Source organism: Ursus arctos, unplaced genomic scaffold (assembly GCF_023065955.2).
Source record: "Ursus arctos isolate Adak ecotype North America unplaced genomic scaffold, UrsArc2.0 scaffold_6, whole genome shotgun sequence".
In the NCBI taxonomy this organism is placed as follows: domain Eukaryota; kingdom Metazoa; phylum Chordata; class Mammalia; order Carnivora; family Ursidae; genus Ursus; species Ursus arctos.
In genome coordinates this window covers 29,142,345-29,170,143 of record NW_026623078.1, presented here as the reverse complement: position 1 = coordinate 29,170,143, position 27,799 = coordinate 29,142,345, and the positions used below count along the sequence as shown (strand labels likewise).

The following is a 27,799-nucleotide window of genomic DNA, read 5'->3' as shown; positions in this document are numbered from 1 at the left end:
CCATGCTCCTCGATTTGCTTGGTTCCTTTCAATGAAGATTTTTTTTTTAACTAAGTGCAGAAATTACAAAACGCTCAACACATTCGTCTCAAAGATGATATCACTTGATGCATTTTATTATCTTTTTGGTGAACTAGTTAAATTACCTGGGGCTTATATATAAAAAGAGAAATCCTAATTTAAGTAGCACCTGGAACTCCTCAACAATAAAAAAGTGGCTACAAACAGAATCTTGCCATTCCTGAGTCCTTCAAAGTAGAATGGAACTAGTGATGGGTTCTGCATTGGTCCCACATCCCAACGAGTCCCACGTATTTCTAAGCAGTTAATTTTGTGAAAGTTTTTCTGATCTGCAGGAAGGAGGTAGTGGGTAGAAAGGTAGGGTTTCATTCCGCTAAACCTAAGGCATCTCTCTGGCAGGGTGGACGTTTCTACTGTTCCACATGGAGAAACACCAGTATGTCACTTTTCAGGAATGCCGGTGGGCTAATAAGAGGCCACTTAGAGTCACAGAGAACATACAGAACGGCAATTAATTGTTGCAAGAGATCTGAGTAGATAGAAATGCCATACCCTTTAAAACGTTTCAAAGACTGCCTTTTCAAACTGCCGGTTTCCTTTCTTTTTTGAAAATGTGGATTTAAAAAACATCAAATGACAAATTCAAACAAATGTCAGCTGCTATTATTTTGGCTGAAATAAGGTATTTTCCAAACCTGTCTGGAAAAACCCAGTGGGTATCTGTTACAAGAAATCATAGTCTATCAGAATCATTTATATATAAAGTCTTAGTTTTTTCCCCCTTTTTTTCGCCATTAATGTAACATGTTTTCAAAGAAAACATTCCAAAACGAAGCATTTACTGATCACATGCTTATTTGCACCACACTGTAACACGACTTTGAATATTAAAGAGAAGGAAACAGGAAACTGGAGTTGAGCCTTCACTCAGTTTAAGATCTAACTGGGATTATGGACATGTACCCACAGAAAACTCAAGAAGAAACAGATAACTAAATGCATGATGATTTCTTAAAATAAAACGTTATCGATTTAGATATTATGAACAATTCCTACGGAATTACTTGCAACTTTTCTCCCTGTTACTTGAGAGCTGTTCACAAAGCTTGATGGCATCTTTTGCCTACACAGAGCCACTTGGCCAGGGACAGAAACTAACAAAAACAACAACAAATCCCCTGTTTGGTGCTTTCCATTTGCCAGGTATTCTGCAAACCCATGTGACATGTACCTACAGCAAGACCCTGTGAGCCAGGACTGTGACCACCCCCATGTTCCAGATGAGGAGTATGAGGCAGAAGGTGCTTGCCTGCATGAACACCTAGCGACATGTCCTTGAGTCCCAGAGCCATGATTGGCGAGGGGGAGGCTCCAGGGGCCCCTCTTCACCACCTCATGCTCCTTCTACTAATCTGGGGTAGGGGAGCCGAGGGACATGGGCACAGAGAAAGGAGCAAAGGCTGTAGCTCCAACAGCTCCAAATCAGGACTCCTGATGATGGCCGTTTTCGTCAAGAGCAAGTAACCACCAAGGAAGACCAAAGTGTGTTCCATGATTTTAAACATTCTAAATGTGTAAGACCATGCCTTTTTCACACAGTGGGAACAGCAATATTCTACATGCTCAGGATTGCACAGATATTTGCTGTGGCTTTCTAGAAAGATCGTTCACGTTCCCGTGCACGGGGTGGGGAATGGCTTATAACATTGTCAGTAGGTGGAGATTTGTAGGATCATCTCAATCCGGTCTAAATTCTAAAAAATATTTTTTCACTTCCTGTACATCATTCTTGCTACTTATAATTGATGAAATATTATATGTATTTATATACATGAACATAAATATGCATTTATTATCTATAGAAAAGGTAAGAGAAAAAAGTGCACCCTCCATTGGCACCGAATTAGCCCTGGGGAGCTGAGGGGAGAGAGGACTGTACGAGTGTCAGTACTGAGCCCACTCCAAGCACCAGAGCCCAACAAGGTCTATGGCATTTCCTTGACTGTGGATTTCCCTGCTATCATAGTTCCTGTGTTTATCTGCATCTGGATTGGCCTTTTTTTTTTTAACCTGTATTTATCAATCTTCTCTGATTGACTTTTTAAAAAAAACAGCCCTGTTTCGTTGTCCCTAAAAAGGTATCTGGATTTGTCTGTGCTTGGTTTTATTTTTTTCTAAATGCTCCTTTTTTTAGACAGCACTAAACAAGTTAATTAATTATAAGGATTGCTTAAGACAAATCTACCACTACTAGCGTTCTTCCACTGGTTTATACCTATGAAAGAGGTTTGTTTTCGTTTTTGAGCTATTCTATTCTCTGGTGAAACCTAAGTTTTGACAGATAGCAATTTTTCTCTGTAATTTAAAAAAATGGGTAACTAGAAGAACATATCCATAAACCCCAGTTTTAAGATAAAAGACACAAAATGTAAATGTTCTGGATGATATTTTGTTGGATAAATAACATACTCATTCACCCTATATAATCTTAGTATTTAATGTGATTCAGTCTCTCTCCAGAATTGTTAGGATAGGCCTTAAGTGGCTTTTTCTTTTCCCCTCACAAAGTCTATTTTCAACACAGGAGTTAGACTGAGCCTGTTACATTGTGAGTCAGGTCACAGCTGCTCAGAAGTCACCCCTGGCTCACATTCTCTCTCAGGGAAAAGCTGAAAGCCCCGGTAAGAGGTGATGGGACCTCCAGGATCTGCTGTCTCTGACCACATGTCCTACAACACTCCTCCAGGTTCACTGCAGCCTCCTTGTAGTAGATCAGGGCTTCTCAACCTCAGCACTGCTGACATCTGGGGCTAGATGGCCCAAACTAGGTGGCTCTTTGTCAAGGCGGCTGTCCTGTGCACTGCAGGGTGCTTAGTATCGTGCCTGGCTGCCACCTGCTAGATGACAGCAGCACCCCCTACCCCAAAGTTGAACGCCAAAAACTTCTCCCAACGTTGCTACATGTTCCCTGAAGGACAAAGTCCCCCAAGTTGAGAGCCACACCACCAGTCATGCATCTCCCACTGCTGGAACCCTCTCCCCAGACATCCACAGGGCTTCTTCACTTCTTTGGCACTTTGCTCAGAAAGCTTTCCAACGAAGCCTTCCCTGGAAATCCTTTTAAAAATGAAACCACCCACACCCAGGCATTCCCTAACCCTGTTTCTTGCGTTATTTTCCTTCATATCATTGATCACTTGTGTGTCTGTTACATAATCATTCATTTACTTTATCATCTGTCTCCTCCTTATAGAATGTAAATTCCACGCCAGCAGTAGTTGTGTCTACTCTGTTCGAGATGATCCCCGGCACCTAGGACAGAGCCTGGTACTTGGTAAATATTTGTTCAGTAAATGAATGGTCATCTGAACAGCTGACCATACACTCCTCTTCCCTTTCCAATGGACCTACTCAGTCAAGGACCATAAGTCCTGCCTGCAAAGTCCAGATTTTGTGTAATTTTATTCTTTTTATTTTTTTCTTGTTTGCTTTAGCAATAAGAATGCTCAAAGCCTGTTGCCCTCCTCTACCAATTGTACTGGGCACTTGTGTCATGAATATTTTATATACTAATCTTTCCAGTTTCCTCTTTATTTTTCTACCCATATTTCCTTTCTGTCCTTTATCTATCAGTCCATCTATCCATCCATCTATCATCGCTCTAGGTTAGCTTTCTATTTAGTCTATCCTTCCCTTTAGTCTATTTATCTGTCCATCTACCTATCTATCCAGAATCCATTCAGTCATTTATCATCCTGTCATGTTATATATCTCTGCAAGATCCATTGAATAATTTAGGGGAAATGAGATCTAGTAATACATGTCCCTAATCAAGAAAATGATTTTTCAAAATGCTAATCTCAATTTAAAAAACTGATATTTCGATTTTGAGATAATGTTTATTATTTATTTATTTTAAATCTATATATCAAAAAACAAGTGCTATGCTAAATATTTTTCTCGATCTTAAATTCAGAAAATGTGGTTCTTCATGGAAAACTAGTAACTAAAAACCTATTTATCTTCTATGAGTAATAATCTTCTAAATACTCCTGAGTTATTATAGCATTTCTAACAAACTTGAGTGCCTTTGAGGTTCAGCATGGAAAATTTTACGGCTGAGACTACATTTACTTTGAATCCAATTTTTCCTGAGCCAAATAATTATTTGCAATCAAACATATTACTGTTAATGCATCATAATGACAAGGGATTTAGAAGGTCAATGATCTGTGTTCAATTTCATACCCTACTAACAGATACTTAGATAAGAAATATGAGCCAATGAGCCCAACCGGAAAGCACAAAGTGATAGTCTGATCACTTCCCTCTCTCAGGGCAAAGACACTGTTTGTGAACTAGAATAGAGCTATTTATAGCTGCTCAACTTCCAGGCAATTATATTAGTATCAGTGATTAACACAAAGGAGACCATCAGAAGAGCAATGAATGCAAATGTTACACTGTAATCAAACTTTGGAATGGTCAGTTTGTTCTTTTTATTTTCATTGTTTTCATCAAGATCCATTTCCCCAAAATAGACCTTTTTAAGATTCAAATTTTAATTTGTATTCCAGGTTCCACTTATAAGGTATCACTATCATGACAATTTGGACAAATCAATAAATATCAATTTAATTAGCTACTTGAAGGAGTTTGGTTCTAAAAATGAGATGAAAATAACTTGTTACCTACAGATAGACATTACCTTCATGGTCTAATAAAATGCAAAGTACAACAGAAGAATACCAAATATTTATGGGAAAAAAATCCTCTTGGTGATAGTTCAAAATGAATTATTTTGAGGGGTGCCTGGGTGGCTCAGTTGGTTAAGCGTCCGGCTCTTGGTTTCAGCTCAGGTCATGATCTTAGGGTCCTAAGATCGAGCCCTGTGTCTAGCTTTGCCCTCAGCAAAATTGGCTTGTCCCTCTCCCTCTCCTCCTCACCTCTGCTTGCATGCTTTCTCTCTCTCTCAAACAAATGAATAAATAAAATCTTTTTAAAAAGTGAAATATTTTGGGCATCTGGGTGGCTCAGTCGGTTAAGTGTCTGCCTTTGGCTAAGGTCATGATCTTGGAGTCCCTGGACCGAGCCCCACATCAGGCTCCCTGCTTAGCAGGGAGTCTGCTTCTCCCTCTCCTTCTGCCTCTGCCCCGCTTGTGCTCTCTCTCTCAAAGTCTCTCTCAAATAAATAAATAAATAAATAAATAAATAAATAAATTCTTTAAAAAATAAAGATAAAAATGAATTATTTTGAGTAATAGTAATATTAATCATCACACTAAAATATAAAATATTCTGGGTATACTTATGTACCAGGCATTCAGCTAACTAGCTCATCTAATCCTCACAATTATTATATCAGGTACAAATGAGTATCCTCTCCACTTTCCACTGAGAATCTGAGGTTCAGCAAGGTCACCAATTAGCAGTTTGCAGAGCCAGCCCTCCATCACAAGTTCGTCTTAACCCTAAGCCTATGCTCCTCACCACTGTGTTGCCCCACCTCCCTAGCAGCTTCCCACCAGCAAGGAATAGTTATGGGACCAACTTGTCATCCACTTATGACTTCCCTTGGGAATGCAGGCTCTCAGGTGGGCACTCAAGCTGGGTCAGTACATGGCCCTCCCAATTCAATTCCTCACACTGACAACTTCCCTAATGTCCCATACAAATACTGGGCACTCTAATTCCTTTCTTTTCCTCTAAGTTTGTGCTTTCCTTCTTTTTCTCAAAATATATTTTTTAAAGATTTTATTTAATTACATGACAGAGAGAGAGAGCACAAGCTGGGGGAGGGTAGGCAGAGAGAGATGCAGGCTCCCCATCGAGCAGAGAGCCTGACTCAGGGCTCCATCCCAGGACCCTGGGATCATGACCTGAGCCCAAGGCAGATGCTTAACTGACTGAGCCACCCAGGAGCCCCCTGAAATATGTTTTTCTACTTCCCCTATTTGGTTCCCTCTCACTTACAAAGCTTTCCCTACCTGTTAAAAATTCACATTAGATTCCTCCTCTGAAATTCAAAATATCATACAAAATGGAAGATTACTTAAATTTGTGGTATTAAGAACATTTTCTGATATTTTATATCTATCAGTTTTGTCTCCCATAAAGTCTTATGATCTGTTCAAAGATTACTTTTCCCCTGGTCAGTGCACAAATAATTGGAATAGCAGAGCTCAAAACATACTTCACCATGACAGTTTCCTTTTGTGGTAAAATTGAAAGCATTAAATTATAGTACCTACTAGAAACTTAAAAACTGAGATATGATAAGGTCAAAGATTTAACAAATGAAAATGATTTTCCTCTTAGCAGCTACCTCATTAAAATTCTTAGAAGACACATATGAAGCCTAGAGGCTTCTTATATACAAAGTTGCTCTTCAAACAATAACTTTATGAATTTTTAAATTAAAATATGTCAAAGAAACTTCCTAAGTGATTGGGACATTTTAAAAGGGGGTTGACTAAGGTTCTTTCTGAAAAACCCACCCAAATGAGAAAACCCCACCAGTGCAGTCTGAAATATCAGAATAATATTTGAAGAGACCTGATGTCCAAGTAGCATGCTAATAGCAAGCAAGACTGAGCTTAAAAAAGAAGGCTTAATTTCTATTTAAAAACAAACAAACTCAAACTACAGTTTTCAGAAAATACCTTTTGGATTACAATAAAAGTCAGTTCCCCTAAGCTGAAACCATTATGATTCTTTTAGCTTTTGTAGTAAAAATAGATTTCTGATCTCCCTTTTTTACATTATGCCATTAAGAATTTATTTTTTCAGACTCTCTTCATATTCCTACAAAAAAGACACCATATTGGAGCTCTGTCTTGATTCAAATCTTGGATTTATCCATCTTTGTGACTTTTTCTGAGTAATGGGATAACTCCACTTAGGGCCAAGGTCCTCCAAAGGTTGGATGGTTGAATGTAAAGAAATGATCTATCCATCCCCTGGAGGGTATGGAAGGACTGCACACTCCCTGGGGGCCAGATCAAGCCCTTCCCCTGCTCCAATCCATACACAGCCTCCAATTCCTATACAGGCTACATTTTACCTATAACAAGAGTTCCCAGAACCTGCAGTTCAAATAAAATGAGCAATCTTAGCAAAGCAAAGCATCTGAAAGCTTGCCTTTCAGCAGCACCTGACGCCTTTCTCTGCATAAACTCTGCGGCGTACAGAGCAGCCTACACGCTATTCTAGATGGAGAATTTATACAATGTAAAAATGGAAAACCCACATCTATGGCTCTTCGCCTATTTCAAAAGCATAAAGCCATTTAAAACGGGTAAGATATCCAGCTTTCTTAAACTGCCTAAAACAAACCTAGCATTATTCTGGTATCATCACTGGGATGTGATAGTCAACCTCTATCTGTGTTGTTCAATTTTTACAGAGAAATTGAAATACTGTGAAACATTTGGTCCTATTGTTATGTTGTTATGTCTACCCTTCGGTGCCATTTGGTGGCAGGTACGACGGAGTGTTTGGTATGTGCCAGGAACTGTGCTAGGTGTCAGTAATTGAAAATGAAGAGACACGGTCTGATTCCTCAAGGACGACAACCTAGCTGGGGTAATGAGCCCAGAACAGACAGAATCTCTAGATTACCAGGAGAGAAGAACTTGGGAGGGAGTGTCAGATGACATCATGGAAGAGGGACATATGAGCTGAGACATAAGAAAGGAGAGAAAAGGGGCAAAGGGCACTCTCAGTCAGGAAAGTGTGGTGGCCACAGAGGCATGAATGTCTTAGCTGTGTGCAGGTATGGCCACAGCCAGTTTACAAGTCACCCCTGTGCAAATTAGAGAAAGGATGTCCCCTCTGGATGAAGGTAGCCATGTAAGAGCACTGCTTGTTGAGTGCAGTGAGCAAGCTGTCTAGAGCAGAGCCCCGCCTTCACAAATGGTTAAAAGTCTGGAATAACTGGGGTATCATGTACGAGGAGTGGTAAGGCATGTGGTTGGATAGGTAGGTCAGGAAGAGTCTTAAATGCAATGCTCAGGAGTTTGAACTAGACTGCAGGCAATGGGAAATCAGAAGTGACCCAATCATGTTTTGAAAGGCAATTCTGGCTACATGGAGAACAGATTAGAACTGGCAGGGAAATGAAGTGAGCAAGTCCAGTTCATGACATCACCCCAACCCAAGTATGAGGTGGTCAAGGCCTCACCTATGGCAATGGATCCAGTGCTCCCAAGTGAGGAGAAAAAGGGGATAAGTCAAGGCAAAAGCAGTTGCAATAGAGACAAAGTATAGATTTGGTAAGAAACGGAAGGCTCAGTTGTCGTAACCAGAGTTCCAGACTCCAAAGGGAGAGCGGTTTCATCCACGTGCTGAGTTCAAGATCGGGAACGTTTAGGCTGGAATTTGATAGCTCGTTGTCCTGCAGGATAGCAAGGGGGTACAGTAGTAAGATGACTGTCAGGCATAAACCAAAGTCTTCAATGAATACTGGATAGTGATGGGATGATGAGCAGTGATGAGAAAGGAATGGTAAATGAAACTAGACAGGAAGAATAATTACGAGGAAGCATTGGTAGATGGGATACAAATTCCAATACACCACTTAGTAAAGGACAAGAGACACAAATTTGATCTTTCTGGGTTTCAGCCTCTCTAATCTGTATAATGAGATAAACAAGGTTTTTACCTAGGACTGATATAAAGTGGCAATAGGCAACCTATGGGTCAAGGGCCAAATCTAGCCTGCTGCCAAGCTTTACTGGAACCCAACTATGTTTGTTTGTTTACCTGTTGTCTATGGCTACTTTCATACTACAACTGCAGAGCTGAGAAGCTGTGACAGAGGCTGAAAATAGTCACTATCTGGCCCTTTACAGAAAATGCTTGCTGACCTCTGTTGTAAAGGGTCAATGTGAAAAACCCCTGAGTTCAGTATATAGCACACAGCTGGTACTCAATATAAATTGTTCCCTTTCTGCTCGTTGAGGAAGGGCACACTAATTACTGCAGGGACAAGAAAAATGGGGCCTTCACTTCATGACTCTGGGCTGCAGGGAGCAAGGTTCGTTTCTTCCAGGTTGTGAAGGAAGCAGTACTGTTAGAAGAGAACTGGTCTCAAAATGAGAAGACAGGATAAGTACGGCGAGAGCACTCTGATGCTATCAGGAAGTTACAGCTCTACCTCACAGAGGACTGTGAAGACAGGAGCTAATCTAGCCTTGTAAAAAGCATCTGTTACTGTATCGGGTACCAATTAACCAGTCTTTTCCCCCAGAATTAAATTTCTGCTCAAAACAGAAGGCTCTGGGGATACTGACAACTATTATGAAGGAGTGGAAAGAAAAACCAGCTTCATTTTAACAGCCAGAGCTCATGAATTAGGGGAGGGTACAGGATGGGTAAAGAATCAGATTCCTTCAAATGGAGAGGAAAAGTGCTATTAAGATACTGATTTTAAAGAGTCTAGAAGTCTACCTACTCTTAGACTCTGATGCTGTGGGATAAAGAAAAACAAATGGCTGTTTATAAGCTAAAGACAAAATGAAGTCTGGATTTTTTCAGGTTTATCCACCTTCTCTAACTTGGAAACTTCACTACATTCAATTTCACTGAAATTTAAGTAGATATCACCTCATACAATATTTAAAACCCGGCTTTAAAAAAGGTGAAATCCAAATGGAGCCTAAGAAATTAAGTGAAAAATCAATAGTTGTTCACGTACAACACGGTGACTATAGTTAACGATACTGTATTGTACATTTGCAAGTTGCAAAGAGAATAGATCTTAGAACTTCTCTTCACAGAAAAAAGAATTTTTCGTAACTACGTATGGTAATGGATATTAACTAGACTTATCGTGGCAATCGTCTTGCAATATATATAAATAACAAATCATTGTGTTGTATATCTGAAACTAATGTCATGTTCTATGTCAATGACACCTTAATAAAAATAATAATAATAAAAAGTTGTTCTAGGAAGTACAGCTAAAACATTCCCTGAGGAGGAGGGTTCTCGAGGGGACCAGCAGAGCTGTGTGTGAAGCAGGCAGTAGGATAGGTTATGCATTCCCGATAAACAGCAGAAACCTGTCATCTAACCTTCAGACTCAATTTTAGACATGTGCATCAAAGTGCAGCAGAATAGAGAAAGTTCAGTGCTTTGGCATATGCGGGATAACTTAACAAAGACAGGGAAATACAACCCGAAACGATTTTTTCCATTGAAATATAGCATTTCTTCTCTCAAGCACATACACCAAGTACCTCATGGATTGTTAAAATATGCCTATCAAAACAGTTTGCTACCCTTTCAGCTACCTCATCTATGATCTATACACAAAACTTTGGGGGGAAAAAAAAGAGTGTGATTAGCACTTTGTAAACATTCTGTGTAATTTAAAATATGTATAATGGCTCATGAGCTAGAGTTTGAAAAATAAAGACCAGGGCTTAAAAGAGATTTTTAAGCTTTGAATTTTAATATTGCTCATAATGCAATTACTTTACTTACATAATACAATAATTTTCACACCTGCAGAATTCATTTAAGAAATATAATGAAATGTGCTAGATTTTTCCATAGCCAATATGTAACAGCAAGTTCATGATATACTGGATTCTAGCCTACTATTTCGTATTTTCTTTCATTGCATTTGTAGGTCATTGCGTCTGCAGTATAGCAAATTATCACCTTTGAAAAAACAGGATTGCCTACCAATGTTTTTCTGCCTCTGAACTAAAAGCTGCACTGAAATGGAACAGGTTGCTCCCCTTCAGGATATTATGAAGGCCTCCTGCTAGCTTCCCAAAGTGAAAATTGCCATTGTATTGATGAAATACATGTATTTTTCGTAGCACAAATATGTTGCTATACTTCATAGATGGTGGCACTGAGTTATTTTTCCATCCAACCAAATTCCAGTTGAAACTGTGCACTTGGACACCAATGTAAAAGTTAAGACAGTTCTAAAAATGTTGCCAAAGATAGGTGTAACTCTAAGACATAAACTAAAATTTGAATGTTTAAGAGAAAAAAATCTAATTCAAGGCACAAATAGGGTTGAGGATTTAATTTAGATGATACCAGCTAAGACAACTGCATTTCAGTATCCAAAATTGTACTCTAGGTTTTATGTTAATTAGTGATAAAACGAGGACTGGAAGCCTGGGAGTTCTTTCACTTATGTGCAAATATCCTGAGGTTCATTTCAGTGAAGGATGCCACAACCGAGCAGCCTCATTCAGAGCTGTGTAAGGAATACTTGGCTGTCCTTGGCAGTGTTGTGGCATAGGCTAGAGAAGCTATTTAAAGTGGCATTCAACACTTGTGGTTGTGTCAGGAGTGACTCAACGAGACACAAGTAAAAGCGTGAAATCCAGGGTGGCAATGACCTCTAGCATCCTGAAACAAAATCCTAGGAGACTAATGAAAATACTTCTTCCTGCTATTCTTAGACCATTAGAGCACTTTCCATGGACTTCATGCCTGATCGGGTTATCACAAAAGCTGTAATCTGAATAGCCGTCTTACTTGGATGACAAAGTTGCATCTACCCTAAATTACCAAATATAGGGGGAAGTTTATTGTATTTTTGTGCAGGTGGATTTTTATAATATAATATGCTCTAATGGAGAGGTGGCAGTGTGTATAAATAACATGCATCTCTCTCTCTCTCTCTCTCTCTCTCACACACACACACACACACACACACACACACACACACACAAACACACGCACAGACCTAGTTCAGGTACCACTCAGTGAGGGCTGATACTGCCGGCTTCACCCACCGGACACACGCAAACTTCACTGCAAACATTAGTTGGATCTATATACACTTCAGGCTTCTGTTCTTAGTAATATCCAGAGTTCTTTCACTTAAAGCTTTATAAAAATGTTATGATTTAAGGGGGAAAATACATTTGCTTCATGCATTAGCAAAAGAGTTCCTGTAAACACAGATGCAGACACAGCCCAAATTAAATAAGACATAGGTGCAAACTCTGATATAGTTCTGGTGTTAGCTTCTAGGGCCTCCTGCAAAGGTTTTGGAGGGATGAGACCAAATGTGTTCCTCTTCCACTGTTCCATCTGTCTCCGTGCCAGTCACTCTACTTCTTTGTCCCCAGCTGGGTGGTCTGTGTCCAGGTTCTTAATTCTGGATTGGTTACACCTGTGTATCAAGGCTGACGTCGCAATTGCAGAGAAGTCTCCATCTCCTCAAGCCCTTCAAAGTTCCGATCACAAATTATAAAATCATCATCAACCCTATTCCAGGAGATGTGAGGAAAGAGTAAGTCGGGTGAAGGGCTGAATGTTGCTGATAGATACAGGAAGAGCAGCTTGTGGAATGTGCCCACTGTCTTGGCCAGGAGACTCCTTTATGCTTCTCTGGTCCACTGCCAAGGCAGGAAGGGTTTTAAAGACAGGCTATTGGAGGGCAAGAATAATTTCTAGGCTGACTGCTACCTTAAAAAGCTCTGTCATCACTCTTAGAATACCTAAATAGGATATTTTTTAATGAGGAATGTGTCCTGAGAGTTTTACAAAGCTCTACTGTATCATATAATCTCCCCTATAAAATACAGGAACATTTAATAAGAGTTGGTATATGTAACAATGAAGAGGAAAAAACCAAACGGGGTTAGGCTAGTGCTCAGTGGTCAGCTAAGCTCACTTAACAAAGTCAACCAGCTCCAACAAACCAACCTGGTATTACACAGCATTCAGATTTATGCCTCATCACATTATAGATTATTGAATGTCATGGAACTCCGGGGTTGTTCTCAAATAGAAGAAAACCACCAATGCTAAATCAATGCCAAAACCAAAAAATCTATTGTAATCTAGCGTTACTTCATGAATTATACATCAGCAGCTGGAGAGTTTTTTCTTCTGTAATCATGCTTTGATCAGTTTTTATTCCACTAATTTTTTCAGGATCAACTTTGTTGATCATTTTGAAAGTATCTTTCTTCATCAGAATGGTCAGTTCACAGTGATAGAGCTCAGATAAGAACACTTAACCTAAAGTATTATTTAAACCCTTCTGGAGTCTTCCAAAGTGGAAAGCGTTAAATATTGTGACCATTCTTTCATAATACTTATGCTTACCTAAAATAGTACAGCATTCACTTTGTAAAGTCTCTCGCTTGAAATGAAGAAAACAAATCTGTTAATAACCAAAGTAGTGTACATGAATTTTCAAAACCAGAATATTTAAATAGTGCCAATGTAGTCTATTTTGTGATAACATTAGATAATGTAGAAAGAACGCCTTGGTTTTGTTTTGGTTTTTTTATGTTGAAAATGATAATTACTTACTGAGATTTAAAAACCAAGCTTGAAAGGAATCTGAAAATCTTACTCTAATATTAATGAAAACCAACGATTTTTCAAAAGAGATGGAAAAAGTGCTTGAAAATTAAGACAGGCCCTCAAATGGAACAAAGAAGCAAAGAGGAAAAGTGCATGGTTCTTGGATGATTTCTTTTTTTCAAAAATATTCACATGTAAGGGAATCATTTATTGTCCAAACTGGGACACTCTTTAAGAGCGAAAGGAGATGCTGTTAATAATTAGCCTCAGACAAAAGGCATTAACCTGGGCATTCTCAGTAAAAGCAGGACCCATGGCCCCCTAGGTAAGAGAATGTGCGATGTGAGCTTTTTATCAATTTCCTCTTCTGTTCTCAACCATTCTCTCCCTGATCAAATGAGGTCAAGTGGACAAAAAGTGGTGCAGTTTCAGGTCAGCCTTTCGGGGAAAACAGAGGGGCATGGATCTCAAAATAGGACCGCTAGAGCTAAGGATTGGAATATTTGAAACATTTTAATCAAAACCCAACATTTTCTATCTTACCTCTTTTATTTTTTTATGTCTAATTTATTCCAAGCTTTCAACCAGTTAGTCTGCATGAATTATATACTTTAGAAAAAGAAAAAACCACATATCTCCAATCTAAACCTCTACAGACTGGCCAAGTTCTTTTAAGCTCTCCCCAGTGAGGACTTCTGAACTCTTATGCCGTGTTATTGGAAGAGCACAACCTCGTCTATGCAGCTGGGCTGTAGAAAGGAAAGGGCAAGAAGAGAAAATAGGAAACAACACAGAAATGACATGATTGGCACACTAATTAGGCCACTGGCAATCCTAGGTAAGAACGGGCGAACTGCACAGGTCCCACCAAGGCTCCAAGAGGTGCCGTGATGTAGGGAGATTTCCATGTGCGCTCACACTGCATCAGTTTGTTTGGGGGGGGGGGGCATTTATGGTTCTGATGGCTGCTGTTGTTGTTTATCACTAAGACAGTCATCAGAAAGCTAACTCAGAGCTATGTAAGGGCAGAGTTGTTCACCCGACTCTGTGCGTGCGTGCGTATGTATACATACATAGATGTCAGCTCCCCCACTACTGTAAGGTCTCTTTATGCCACTTGCTTTTATGAAAGACCTACACTAGGACCTGTTTTCACTAACTGAAAGAAATAGAAATAGGATTTTCACTTTTATGAAATGATAACTGCTTCCTTGCTTTATGCCATTTCAGCTTACAAAGGATTTCCTAGGAATGCTCTGTTTTCAGGTAATGGGGGAAACCTGTACATGTATGTGCCCACGCACACACACACGCACACACACACACACACACATACACACACACACAACAGGTGAAAGTTGTGTTCTTGGACTAAAAGGAAATAATTGGTGGCTCTGTTCCAATATATATATATATATTTTTTTTTCATCCAAAGCATTAGAATAACTGATCCATAAACTAGAAATAGAGTGAAAATGTTATGCATTCTTTTCCCCCTTATGAGTAGACAGGAGTTTTTAATTTTGTTTGGATTTACTTTCTTTTCACTATTTCTGCGACTTGAGATGCCTACACTCTAGTTCAGTGGGAGGGTGGAGTGTGGTTCTCAAGGAGTTACCACCAATAAGGCAACTAAACAGGCGCCATCCCCCCCCACCCGAAAAACGGAGAACTTTGACCTCTGGCTCTCTCCAGAGCGCTGGAGTCCCAGGGGCAGACTCCGCTCCTACAGGCCTCTCTCCTGATCCAACAACGTCTACAGTCTCCCGAGCCTTCCCCTGCTTGCTTCAGGGGCTGTGCTGTGCCATGCCAGTGCGGAAGGCCATGCGGGTGTGTGGAGGCATGAACTGGAGGCAGGTCTCCTTTCCACGATTGTATGCATTCTCCATGGGATCAATGGCACTGCCAGTGGGAGAAAACTGGGTCTTGCGGGGCAGGGTGAAAAAGTCTTAGGTATTACAATAGTCTGTAGCTCTCCAAGCTCCACCCTACCTGACAAAATCTTATTCCTTAGTATTTACTTTCTCTCTTTAGGGAGAATTTAAATTTAACTTAATTCTTCTCCTTAGGGGGCCATTAATGAAAAAAGGTTGAGAAATAATTCTCTAGTCAACCATCCTCACTTTCTTGAGGGAAGGAGGCAGAGGGAGAGAGGAAGGGAGGAAGGTAGAAAGAGAGGAGAAGGAGAGAATGGGAAAAACATAAGAGGATGAGGGAGGAATCCTTAGGTAAATAAGTGGTAGCTGTGGATACATAGGAAAAGTGGGAAGGGAAGCTGATAAGAAATAGTGCCCCCCTCCACTCCACCCTGGACCCTGCCCAACAGGGTTGCTGGGTGGTTCTCCCTGTACCTGTTCAGATGAACAAAAATGTCTTTCTGCAGCCCCTATACCGTTCTTATCAAATAAGGGCTAAAGTCTAGCTTCCTGACCTGACACTTGAGATGAGCCCGTTGGCCCGGAATTTTCCCGAACACCATATCCATGTCTGTGCCCAGGCTGAGGCTTGCCTCAGAAGGCTGAGCCGTTTCCTAACTGGGTTTGCCTGAAGACACAGTCGATGTCCTTTGTTCTTGACCTTCTTCAGATATCGAAAGTGAAGGCACTGTACAGCACGGACTCTCTTCCCTTTCAGCTCTCAGGTGGGCCATGCTCCTTGTTGGTTGTTGTTTCATCACAAAGGCAGACAATACCACATGCCATAGGATCTGCTTCCCTTAAAGGCTTTCAAACACCTCTTAGACTGAAGTGTCTGTAATGCAAAATTTAAAGGCGAACAGCTACTGCAGTCCCTTTGGGAAAAGGCCAAAGAAAAGGGAGAAAATATTTCCAAGCCAGAGGCTGACTGAATTGCCCAAGGGCTGGAAGAGGTAAAGGATCAAGTCTAATTCCAATTCACTGCCCAGGAAACTGGCAGCCAGTTAAGCCCATCTTCTCCCCATGCGCATTCCTCTGAAACGCATTCCAGAACCAGCAATTCCATGTCATGGTAACCCAGAGCTTTGGGCCAGCCCTCCTCCAGGCCTGTTTGGTGGGCCCCACATTCACAAATAGCCTCAAATTTAAACTTTGTACGTTATCTCTACATGAGGATATACAGACAGTCACCAACATAAACTAACAAGACCGAAAGAACCCAAAGTCCATCATAGAGATATAAACTTGTGTCACGTTACCAGATCATATTACACCACGGAAAACTATGAAAGAACAATTTTCATTAGCCCTGTTATTATTTTGTGAAAAGTACAATTATATTTCATGTTATTCTGTGTATGTGTAAAAATGTTAATTTGTGAAATATAGACACTTAAGATATACCACCTGTTTAAACTCTGTTTTGGCATTTTTTCCCCAGTTATTTATATACTACAAAGTTCAATTAATAGAAGTGACACCAAGAAGCATGTTCTGTAAGAGCCAAATTGTTATTTTTAGGGTCATACCCAAGGACAAAACGTAACAGGTCAAGGAGTCTTGTAATAATTTTGTGTATTATAGTAGATGCACATAGCCTGAGCTGAACGATTATTACTGAATTGATTACTGAGTATTTATTCCATGTCACTGAATAGATATTTTAATCCATTGTGGAATATTTGATAGAAAAGGTTGTGTTTTTCCTTCTATGCTAGGGATTGGGCAGGTAAACTCATAACTTTAAACTTTATTACAGAAATATTCGATAAATTGTAAAAGACAGAAAAGCCAAAAGGGAAGAAAACAAATAGTTTCAAGGATATGAAATTCCTATTTAAGCTAAGAGAATATATTTTAAATTCTGGAGAGAAGGGAGTGTTTTTCTACATGTCCACTTTCATGTGTGTTGCCCACACAGAGCATTCTTATATATGTTCAACTGAACTACCCAATTGAATAAGCAATCATTGCAGAGGCAAGGTATACAGATATTCTCCTCCAAAGATATCTCACCTCCTAAGCAAGTTAGGAAAAACACATAGATTCCAAGCATTCCAACACAAGAGCGTCATAGCATACGCAGGATCCTGATGTACCCATAACACAAATAGTGAGGGCTAGAGTATCACCCTACTGCAGTTTTAACAAAACAAACTGTTCCTAAGTTGTAAAAATACTATTCACACATAGCACTCACCTCACCAAGAATTATTCTAGAGAAATAACAAGTTATGTGATTTGAGAAGAGTATAGGAAAAGGTAGTGATTTATATAAGACCTCCTACAGAGCTGTTTTTAAAAGGTTCCAAACCTCAGACAAATGAACAATACTTTCACTAAACTACCATATAATCAAATGTAAATAATTTCTATAGTATTTCACCATTCAAACAGAGAGGAAAATGTAGATATTTAAATAAACAAACACAAATCCCTTATGAAAATTTAGTAAAGAATCTACTGAGGTTGGCAAAGATTCGCTTGGCTTGATGAATAATTTGGAAACAAATTTATTATTTATAACTACATTAAAATTTCCAAAACCGATGTCCTTAGCTGCTGGGTATAGTTTGTAGGTAGATATCTTATCTGTACCTACATAATTTGAAGCGAGTTTCAATAATCTATCTGATATGCAGGTGTATATAATAGTGTACCGTAATAGGCCATTATCAATGTTACCTTCTTAGAGATGGAGGGATGGCTGCTGCTTCTAAAATGTAGAGATTCAGTGAACTGCCTCATCTGGGAAATCAGGTTATTGGCCATATTCTATCCTCGATGGAAATGCTTCAGAAAAACAAATGTATGTAACCTAAGATATTTTTTATAACAGTACTTAATTTTAGCTATGTGTTAATAATGCTGTTATAAGCAAATAAGCCATATTAACCTTCACATTTTCTTTGATTCAGCGCTGATTTTTGTGTATGTGACTGATACCCTCCGGAACATTTGATGGAACAATGACTTAGACCTCAGTTGCCTAAAGGTCTGAAAGAGTTCATTTAACACCCAAAATACTCCTTTAAATCCAGAGTTTATCTCCTTCGTTTTTAAAATTCTCCATGCTTTTGGGAGTGACTCAAAGATGTAACCTAACACTTGACACTACAAGTGAGCAGTAACCTTTCTCAACCCAAACCCACAAGTGTAGCACAGCTATTTCTTTCTAACAGATACAAGTAAACAAATTATTCATAACTACAAAAAGACCTAGTTGAAATCTTTCCATTTGCTACAAGAAGTGCATTTCCTCATTATGCACAACAGACATATATTTTATTTCACTGACTTCCATGTTCTGGCTGGAAAGTAAAATGCCTTTCGAAGTCACCAGGATGCAAAACCAGGCATATCAAACAGGGCAGAAGCAGTTTTATGACCGTCTGCCTGCAGTTGATTGTTAACATAATTTACATGTTGTAAATTATCATATACGACCTTAATTTCCAGTCAAAAGTCACATATGGTCTATTACATTTCCATAATCTTAACTGTTTTTAAGAAAGAACCACTGAAAAACTTTGAAGCAATTTAAAGAATTCATATGATGACACGTTTTTCTGCTATTTTTCTTTTCCCTATTCCATATTCCATTTTCATCTAATATGCACAAAATACCAATACTAAGACTCTGCAGCTCAAGATGACTCTTGAGGCTGTATTCATAATTCATATTGCAATATAGAACTAAATATATGGGATGAAAATCAGTTTGCACTAACCCTCAAAGTTCTCAATAAAATTAGATAAACAGAATCATGCCATTGAATTAAATGCTGCAATTCGTGGCAAAACAAACTTACTGAGATGGAGATGTACGCGGGCACAATGGAATCATGAATTTACCTTCATCGTTAGCAACCACAATGAACTCTGAGGCAGGGTAATACCTCCACTGTGGAAAACACTATACACCAACAGTCAGAAACATCATCGTCAGAGTAGCACGTCACAAGGGAGGTAGATGGATACATCGTGGACATGGACTGGCTCCTTACAGAGCTTAAGGAGAAGGCCCTTTTCTCAGGCGTGGGGCCCTGCAGCCCTCTGGGCTACATGGGGCCACACTCTCTCTTTCCCTGCTCTTCTAGAGAACCAGGCCAGGAGGCACCTTCTCCACCCTCAACGACACCACCTCGCCTGTATCCAGGAAGGAGCCCTGGCCCCAGCCTTCCGCAGGGTTCCGCGTGGGCTGGACCCCAGCTGGTGCTCCCCTCAAACTCCAGCCACCGACGCCACACAGCGCCATGGCTTCCAGAACCCTTCCAGCCTCTGTTGCCCAGGCCTGTTCCGACCCAACAATGATACTTAAGAAAGAGTAATGCCCTTGCGTGACGTTTCGCGGGAAGAACTCTGACTACACGAGCTTCAGCAAAGTGTTTCTCACCGAGTAGCCACATTTTGCTCTGTCTCACCAAAACATCTCCAAAGAGAACACTCGCGCTGTCTGGAAGGGAGGCAACAGCTTTTCTGACCACACACATAGGCTAGCAACACTCCGCTTTTCATACCTTTGCAGCCACTGACGAGTTCGGTTTCTCCAGCAAGTCCCAGAGCTTCTTCCGCTTCTCCGGGCAGCAGGTGTTATCGAACTCTTCTCCCTCCCGCTCGCGCATGGTCTCGGCCTCCCGCCGCAGCTCTTCGTTCATCTGCTCCTTCTTCTGATGATACCTGGCTTGGCAGCAGGACTCCAGGTAGATCTCGTCAATCCCCCAGTAATCAAGCTCTTGGCCGAAAGAGAGAGCGCACATTTCTTCCATCATATGGAGTTTCCCGGTCCGGTAGAAATTTAAAATGGAAGTGAAGGCCCCCGGGTGCCGGTCAAAGAAATACTCGTTCTCGCTGAGGTTGTAGTCGTCGCACACCTCCAGGAGGCTCTCGTGCGTGTTGCAGTCCCGGAGCTTCCCCAAGCGCGTCCGGGGCAGCCGGTCCAACGTTCTCCACAGCACTTCGTGGTTAAGGCCCCCCACGTTGATTTTAACCCTCCGCGAGCACGTCTTGCTCCTAATGATGTCCACAGGTTCCGGTGGAAGGGACAGTGTCGACCTTGAAGTCTTCCTGTTTAAGCCAGGGGGGACCTTTTCTGCCATTTTGAACAGGACAAAGCCGCAGAGCCAGGCTCCTCAGAAGAATGAGCTGTGGCAGGGTCAGCTGAAGCGATATCCCTCTGAGGCAGGCATTTCCAGCGACACAACTGGAAACAAAGCAACAACGATCACTTGGTTACTTCTACTTCCTTAAAGTATTTCCTGATCTTTGGGATCGCTTTGTTGTTCACGCACAACCAGGAGGTGTAATATCAACGACCCTGTATCAATGGAAAGAGGAATCTTTGCCTCAAGAAAGGAGAAAAGCAGAAAAGACGATACAACATACTACACACAAAGAAGAGGCTGTGTATTCAATTTTATACATCTAGAGGTTGGTAACTCCCAAGTTTATCACCAGGGACCACTTTCTCACTTCCTCTCTAGACTAGCATATCTATGAGCTGATCATCTCATCCTAGATGAACCAAGGACACCTCACACTAACCTGACTACACCTCCAACCTGCCCAACCTGTTCCTGTTCCTTCTCCATTTCAGATTTCTGGCCCTCCACATCCCCACAGCCAGCCACCCAGGCTAAACTCTGAGAAATCCTGATGCATCCGTCTACATCCAATTAAGAACCAGATCTTAACCAACTGGACCTTCTAAACATTGCTTAAGGGCTCCACCACCAGGACCCAGTCCCTGTTACCCATGATTTTGGTTCAAACCCTCAACATCTCTTGCCTACATTTCTACAACAGCCTCATAAACTGGATCCCAAACTCTGGCGTTGTCAACCTAGAAACTGTTCTCCACGTGGCTACTAGAATGATGGTGCTAAGATACAAAATTGGCCCTTTCCATGCTTTAAATCCTACACAGATTCATTATTACTGGCAGTATAAAATCCAGTTAGCCTTATTAGGTCTGGCCTGCCCCTCCACCCTCACCTCTCATCTCTCCATCATCACTATATTCCAGCAACCCCGGACTACACACATCCTTCTGTCGCAAGTTTCTGGAGCTTTCTTCATGCTGTGTCCTGGAAGAGCTTCTACCTTTCCCATTTCCTTTTGACTAACTGCTGCTTGCTCTTCAAGACTCATCTCAGACATCAATCACATCCTCCAGAAAGCCCTCCATCATATCCCTCCTCTAGGATCATGGAACTTCTGTGAGTGTCACTTCTGTTTCATCATACCACTGCAATAACACCTTTCCCACAGGATGCTTGGAGCTCTTAAAGACTATCTTATCTGTCGTATCCTTATCACCGAGCACAGTGCTTATAGATTGTGAGAGTTTAATAAATGTTAAATGATGAATCACTTGTTTTCCACAAAACAGCTGACAAAAGATCTAATAGGGCTAACGCATATGGCCAGAAAAATGCATAAATGGGGTTATTTGAATGACTAGCCTAAATGCATCTATGTTTACATGTTATATGTATATATGTTTTGTGTACATAGTGTATGTCAGAATGTGTGTGTGCGTGTGTGTGTGTTCATGTTTGTATTCTTGTGCTCCACAGCTCTTTTCTCCTGGGTACTAATTCTTTAAGACATAACTGCTCAGTATTCCCTCTTGTTGATCTATTATTTTGATCTTCAGCAGCAAGCATCTTCTTATTTGATCTTCCCCTATAATGTTTTTGCAGAAAATCATGGAGCTTCAAGCAATACATCCTAAACACCACTTTTAATGTACAACACCGTGTTTCATAGCCAATGCCCTAATATCAAAGGGAAAAACTCTTAGATTTAAGAGGTCTTTATAATTGGAACTCTCTCTTAAGATACACATCAATGTCTGCATGTCTCTGATTTCTCCATTCCTATAAGTTAAATTTATTTCTCCATCTGGAAGTCAAGTATCCTCTCAAATTAAAATAAGTCATATTTATGAAAAAAGTACATGGACTATATAAGAAATATTTCATATATGGCCCATGTATACACTTGAATTGAGAGTTTTTTCAACCACATAGTGACAGAAATATGTTAAGTAAGTACATACACGCCGTCATCATAGATGACAAAAATACCTACTTTTACCAAAATAAAGAAGAGCCACAATGATTGGGTAAATGACTTAAATTCTCCGAGCCTCAACTTCTTACTCTACAAAATGAAGATAACAGTATCTACAGTATCACAGACAGTATTATGAGGATTCAATGAGATAGTTTATGTGAAGTGCTCACTACAGGGAGGTATATCTGAACCGAGTAAGAAAATTGATATTTCTCATTTTAAGTTTGCTTTCCAGTCACTGAAAGAAAACTGAGATTAAAAGCTACACTAGTGTCTATTAAGTAAATGCTAGCATTTAAATTGTTTCTTTATTCAGATGTTCTGTCTTCTCCAGTAAATTGTAAGTGTGTAAGGCCAGGAACTACTGGTCCCACCTTTTCTGTACCTCATAGCATATATCTTGGATGCCATTAATGCCCATGTTCAAATTTTGTATTCAGGTGACAGGGAATATGTATATATACACATACACAAAATTGAGCAACAGTATTAGGATCAGGGAAAACAACTGAAACTATTAGAGATGGGGCAGGTCCAGTAGCGAATCTGATTGTTTGTTCTCCATTAAATACCTTGGTTGTAGACTCAACGACATCTCAGCAATCCATATAGATTATGTGAACACTCCACATGAATAATAAACAAAGGCTAATCCATTTTTAATTTGGCTACAAATAAACATAAAATGAATCTACTCTTTCTGAAATATCATGTCTTATGCTAACGTGGAAAAGATAAGCAGTTTTTGAACTGACTAGAATATCAGATTCGAGGTTTTCTGGAAAGAGTGAGAACAAACTCCAACACTGACACAAACATCTCCTGTTCCAGTGCAGGGGCTCAGTGTGACTTGCTTTCTCGTAAAAGTCTTTATTAAAAGCATAAATGCTATGTCATAGTCACCATTTGTCTCAGATAATTTCACAGATGACTTACAGTGAATTTTCCTTTTTGTAGGTTGTGTGTCTCAAGTGAAGAGAGGTCATAAGACTTAAATTTCACAATATCTCTTTTACTGATCAAAAACTTTCTATTATAGGAAATCCAGTGTTGACTGCAAATCCCAGAATAAAAGACAGCTGAAATTCAATGCCCCGTCTTCAAAGCAGGGGTAAAGAAACTTAGGATGAGAGAATGTGACCCACTGATTTGATTTTCTTAAGACTTAGAGATGGTCTGCTTTGATTACTGTTACTGTGGTTAAAAGTTTTTATTTTCCCTTGGCTGAACGTTCTGCTTATTACCTGATCAGGAGTGCAGGCTCAAAGGCCTAAGTTCTCAAGCAGTTTAAGAGCCTGAATAGGGTTGAAAGCGTTCATCAGGTGCTCAGAATAATCATGGAAAACAAATGGTCACCCTTGGAGCCTGTAGTTGAAGTCAAGTGCAGAGAACAGTACCTCTGAAATGCACTGAGCCTTTCCGTCTGCCCCCTGCCTGTTATTCTCCCTTTTCTTTCTTCCTCTGTGGGTTTTCTCTCCCACTTTCCTGTCTCTGTTTCTCCACACACTGCTTACCTTTCTCCCATTCCTTTCCCTCTCTTCCGATCTTGTTCCCTAGATTTTTCTATTCTCGGAGCCTTTGACCAACCACAAAATCAAACTACGTAATTTCAAACTTGTACATACTTGAAAGAGTTTTCTATAGTCTTAATATGAAAACCTCTTGAGCTGAAAATGCCACACCTCTACAGAAGAAGAGAAAAATATCTAAACTGAGCTGCTTTGTATGGGAAGTTGTATGAGTTTGGCACAAGGGGCTCTGCTCAGAGGCTCAGGACCCCTGGGTCCAGTTGGGCTGAGTTTCTGCCTCCTCTCACCTTTCTGGTTAGACTTGTTTCCTCACCCATTAAGTAATGGTATTTTATGCCTATAGATCATTACTATCCCATGACACTTCGCTAATCTTTCCTCCCCCTATGATTCTGTGATCTTTACCACCCTCCGCTCCAATCATTATCTTCACTTTAGATAAAAGTAAACACATCCTACTACCTCAGAGTCAATGAAGAATTTTTTCCTGTCGTTTCTTTTAAAAAGGTGGTTTCCATGTTTCCTTTCAAGAATGCTTTAGTATTTACCAGAGCTTGAAACTACCTTCAGAACATCATAAAAGTTTCACTTCTTTTATTTAGTGTTTAGTTGATTTTCTGTATTTTGACTTTTCATTTTTCATCTACCTTCTTTTCTGCTATATTAATTTTACTTCTAACAATGAACCTGTCGGTTTCCTCTGGGTTAGGTACTGCATCTTGACATTCTTAAGAGCTCGCAAAATTTATGTTTTTAATTTTGGTAATTAAAATGGATCTGATGTGACATTTTCTCACATTTAGCCTTACAAGTGAAATTATGTCTATCATAATAATTTCACTCCATAAAAATTTATCATCTAATTCAATTTAGTATATAAGTATAATATAAATTGTAATAATTCAATGTTTAAACGATGTGGATGTTATCGAACTGTGTAGAATTTACATGCCTAAATAGTTATAAACTGAAGACATTTTTATTTCAAGGGCAAAATCTCAGTGAATCTTTTCTTATGGCAGTTTGTTGATTTATTTCACCTCATTTGATCAATTGAAAAGTCAAACTTAACAACCCTCAGTCGACCCGTGCAAATGTACTAAAATTCCCTTCATTAGTCTGTTAGAGAAAAAAACAACTCTTTAAACAATAAACAACAACAAACATTCTCGTTTTGCACAGCTGCACAGTGCTCCTACCAGCAGCGTGAAATTATGTTGCCACACGTTCAGGGCCAAACCTGACAAAACACAACTTTCTGATCACGGCATCATAATTACAGCCTGAGACTCCAGGTTGTGGCGGGGCGGGGGGGAGTTTACTGTAGTCTCAAAAATACTACCATTATGTCACATACTTGACACTTCCTTAGGGTAGCAAGGCAGGGTAAGTCCCATGTGTGATCCTGTGAAGATGAAAAGCAGATCTTTCTAAAGATCTAAGTGGTGTTTAACATTTCATTTCTGTGTCGCTAGCACACACCGAACAGGCATTTGCACACAAGCAGCTCTGAGACCTTAAAGTCTAAATCACTCTATGCATAGCTAAAGCATTTTCTTAAATTTTCATGTATGGTATTAAGTAGTAAATGAATCTTTTTTTAGAACGGCTATTTCTGTTTCAGAGAGACACAAAGTTTATTTGTAGTAGATATCTGGAGAGAAAAGCACCGTAACTGTTAGTTGAAAATGTAATCAATGCTTCTTAAAAAAAATTTTTTTTAGTACTTCCTGAAATTTTTGAAACTACTTCCAGAATTTCCTAATGAAAAAAAATAAAATTTATAACAAGTTAAAAACGAATCAAATTCATTGGAGAAAGAAAGTCCTTTAAAGTAAAGTCCTGGAAACTCAGCTATCCTAAGAAATTCAACGAATCCGCTAAATTACTTTAGAACCTGGTCAGAAATATTAATGAATTTCAATAGTGTTTATTGTTTTTTAATCTATCAAATTCTAGTAATAACTGATACACTGTCCTTGTTATCAGAGAGGTGAAAGGTGGCATTTCTTTTCTGCAATCAAAAGCTGTTAATATCAATATGTTCCTCAATTTTAGCACAAATATTTAGTCCTTAGTTTAAAAAAAAATGCAGGACTTTTATCCTTGATATAACCGATGCTTTTTTTAGATACACTCAAACAAAATCCTAAAAGCTTTGCTTTCAGTGGTCAGAGGAAGCACTGTGTTGCAGTGAGAAGGGGAAAAGACAAGTAATAAGTAGAATTGCAATATGAGCGTCTTTCAATATCACAGATGTCTCTGAATAACCAAATTCATAAATAAACTATTTTATTTAGACACATAATATGAATTTTCCTCATCGGGATAGAAAACTATTTAAATAATTAGATCACATATATGTTTGCTATAATTAGAGAGTAAAACACTAGGTTTGCCTTTAGAAACGTGGCTTTTTATAAGACACAGCTGACAAAAAAATCCTTCTCTACCTTGAAAAATATAATACTGATATTATAATGCATCTTGGGCCTTTTATAAACTATAAGGTATAGTCATGGCTTGAAATTTTCAGTCCGTTTCCAAACATACAAAAAGGCTAAAACTTTCATATGAGCGTTCAGCCATACAGCTGGTGGAAGATTTTGTATTATGAAGGTAAAAATGCCCTTTACGTTGGGGCCCAAGATGTGCTGTTTTAAAAGTTTCTTTTTGCAAACATCTTCCCAGAGTCACAATGCAGTGAAAGGGATAAATAAAGATGAACGGCAATGAGAAAAATAAAAAAGGCAACCAACAGAGAAACCACTGGTGCCACGGAAAGGAGTGAAAACAAGGCTGGGTCACCCTGTAATATCCTGATAAAAATCACAAACTTTAGTTCTACGTGGATGATACAATCTTCAATTTGGGTGATGGACTTAAATTTCATATGCCATCTGGGTGTTTGGCCTAAGTTAGATTTAGCCTCTATAAAGCCAAGTAAAAAACAAGAGGTTCATGAAATTTGGATAGGACTTGAATATTTGTTAGATTTCTCTCAATAAAATTAGCTTTTAGATCGTGTAATGATTGGTCTGGAATGTTCAGTAGTAACATTCTTGACAAGGGATGTTTCTCTCAGTTGGACTCCATTTAATAGCAAAAATACACTTTCCAATTACCTTATGGTCCCTTACTTCTCATAATCAAACACATTACAGGCAATGTCGTTTTTATTAAAAACTCGAATACTGAGTCTGATTTGAGGTGAGTTTCTGTGACCTAAACATTATACCATACTTTATATCCCCTCATGTATGGAACTAGAATCAAAAAATGTGGCAGAAGGGAACTTGTCTATGATCTAGTCCAATTCCTCATTTCCAGGTTTCAAAGCTGAGAGCCAATGAGGTCATGTGACTTGGCTGATCTCCCTCTCTGTTGCTGAACTTGGACTAGTACCCAGATCTATAAATGCCTACATAAGTCTCTTTCTATCACATCCCACCTCATTATTCTTTGCTTTTCACCTTCTAGTCAGTTTTTAAAAGCTTTTATTTCTTTGTCTCCCCCCATGTCAAAATACTGATTCAAACTACATTAAGTTGAGATGTGTTGTTTCCTATATATCGCTCATCTTTAAAGGCTAATGGCTGTAGTCAGGCAACTTGATTGTGCTCTTATGAAAAGAGATGAACTCCACAGATTCATTCTTTCATTACCTCTCCTTTCCTAGTACCAGTTCTTATGATAACTACCCCTTCTGCTCTGGGCCCCTTCAGTCAGTTCTACACGCTGCAGCCCCAACACCAGCAGACTGGGGTCATCTCCTGTAGAAGATGCTCCCATACTTCCCACTCTCTGGATAAAGACACACTACACTCAGAGACTGCAAGGTCTGTCCTCTACTTCTCTCTGTAGTTCTATCATGTACCTTGCTCCTTCTCATTCTGTGTTCTAGCTTTTTCATTCATTTTCTTTTCATGTGCCATTCTCCTTTTACCACAGGGAATT

General features: G+C 39.6%; 1 protein-coding gene across 1 annotated transcript in view; it reads right to left on the bottom strand.

Moving 5' to 3' along the window:
- KCNB2 (potassium voltage-gated channel subfamily B member 2) overlaps positions 1-27,799 on the bottom strand; it is a 381,493-nt gene that overhangs the window by 334,284 nt on the left and 19,410 nt on the right. The window contains exon 2 of the mRNA XM_026495898.4: positions 19,754-20,436. Within this exon, the coding sequence (XP_026351683.3) occupies positions 19,754-20,332 (579 nt within the window). The 5' untranslated portion in view covers positions 20,333-20,436. The remainder of the gene's footprint in view (positions 1-19,753; positions 20,437-27,799) is intronic.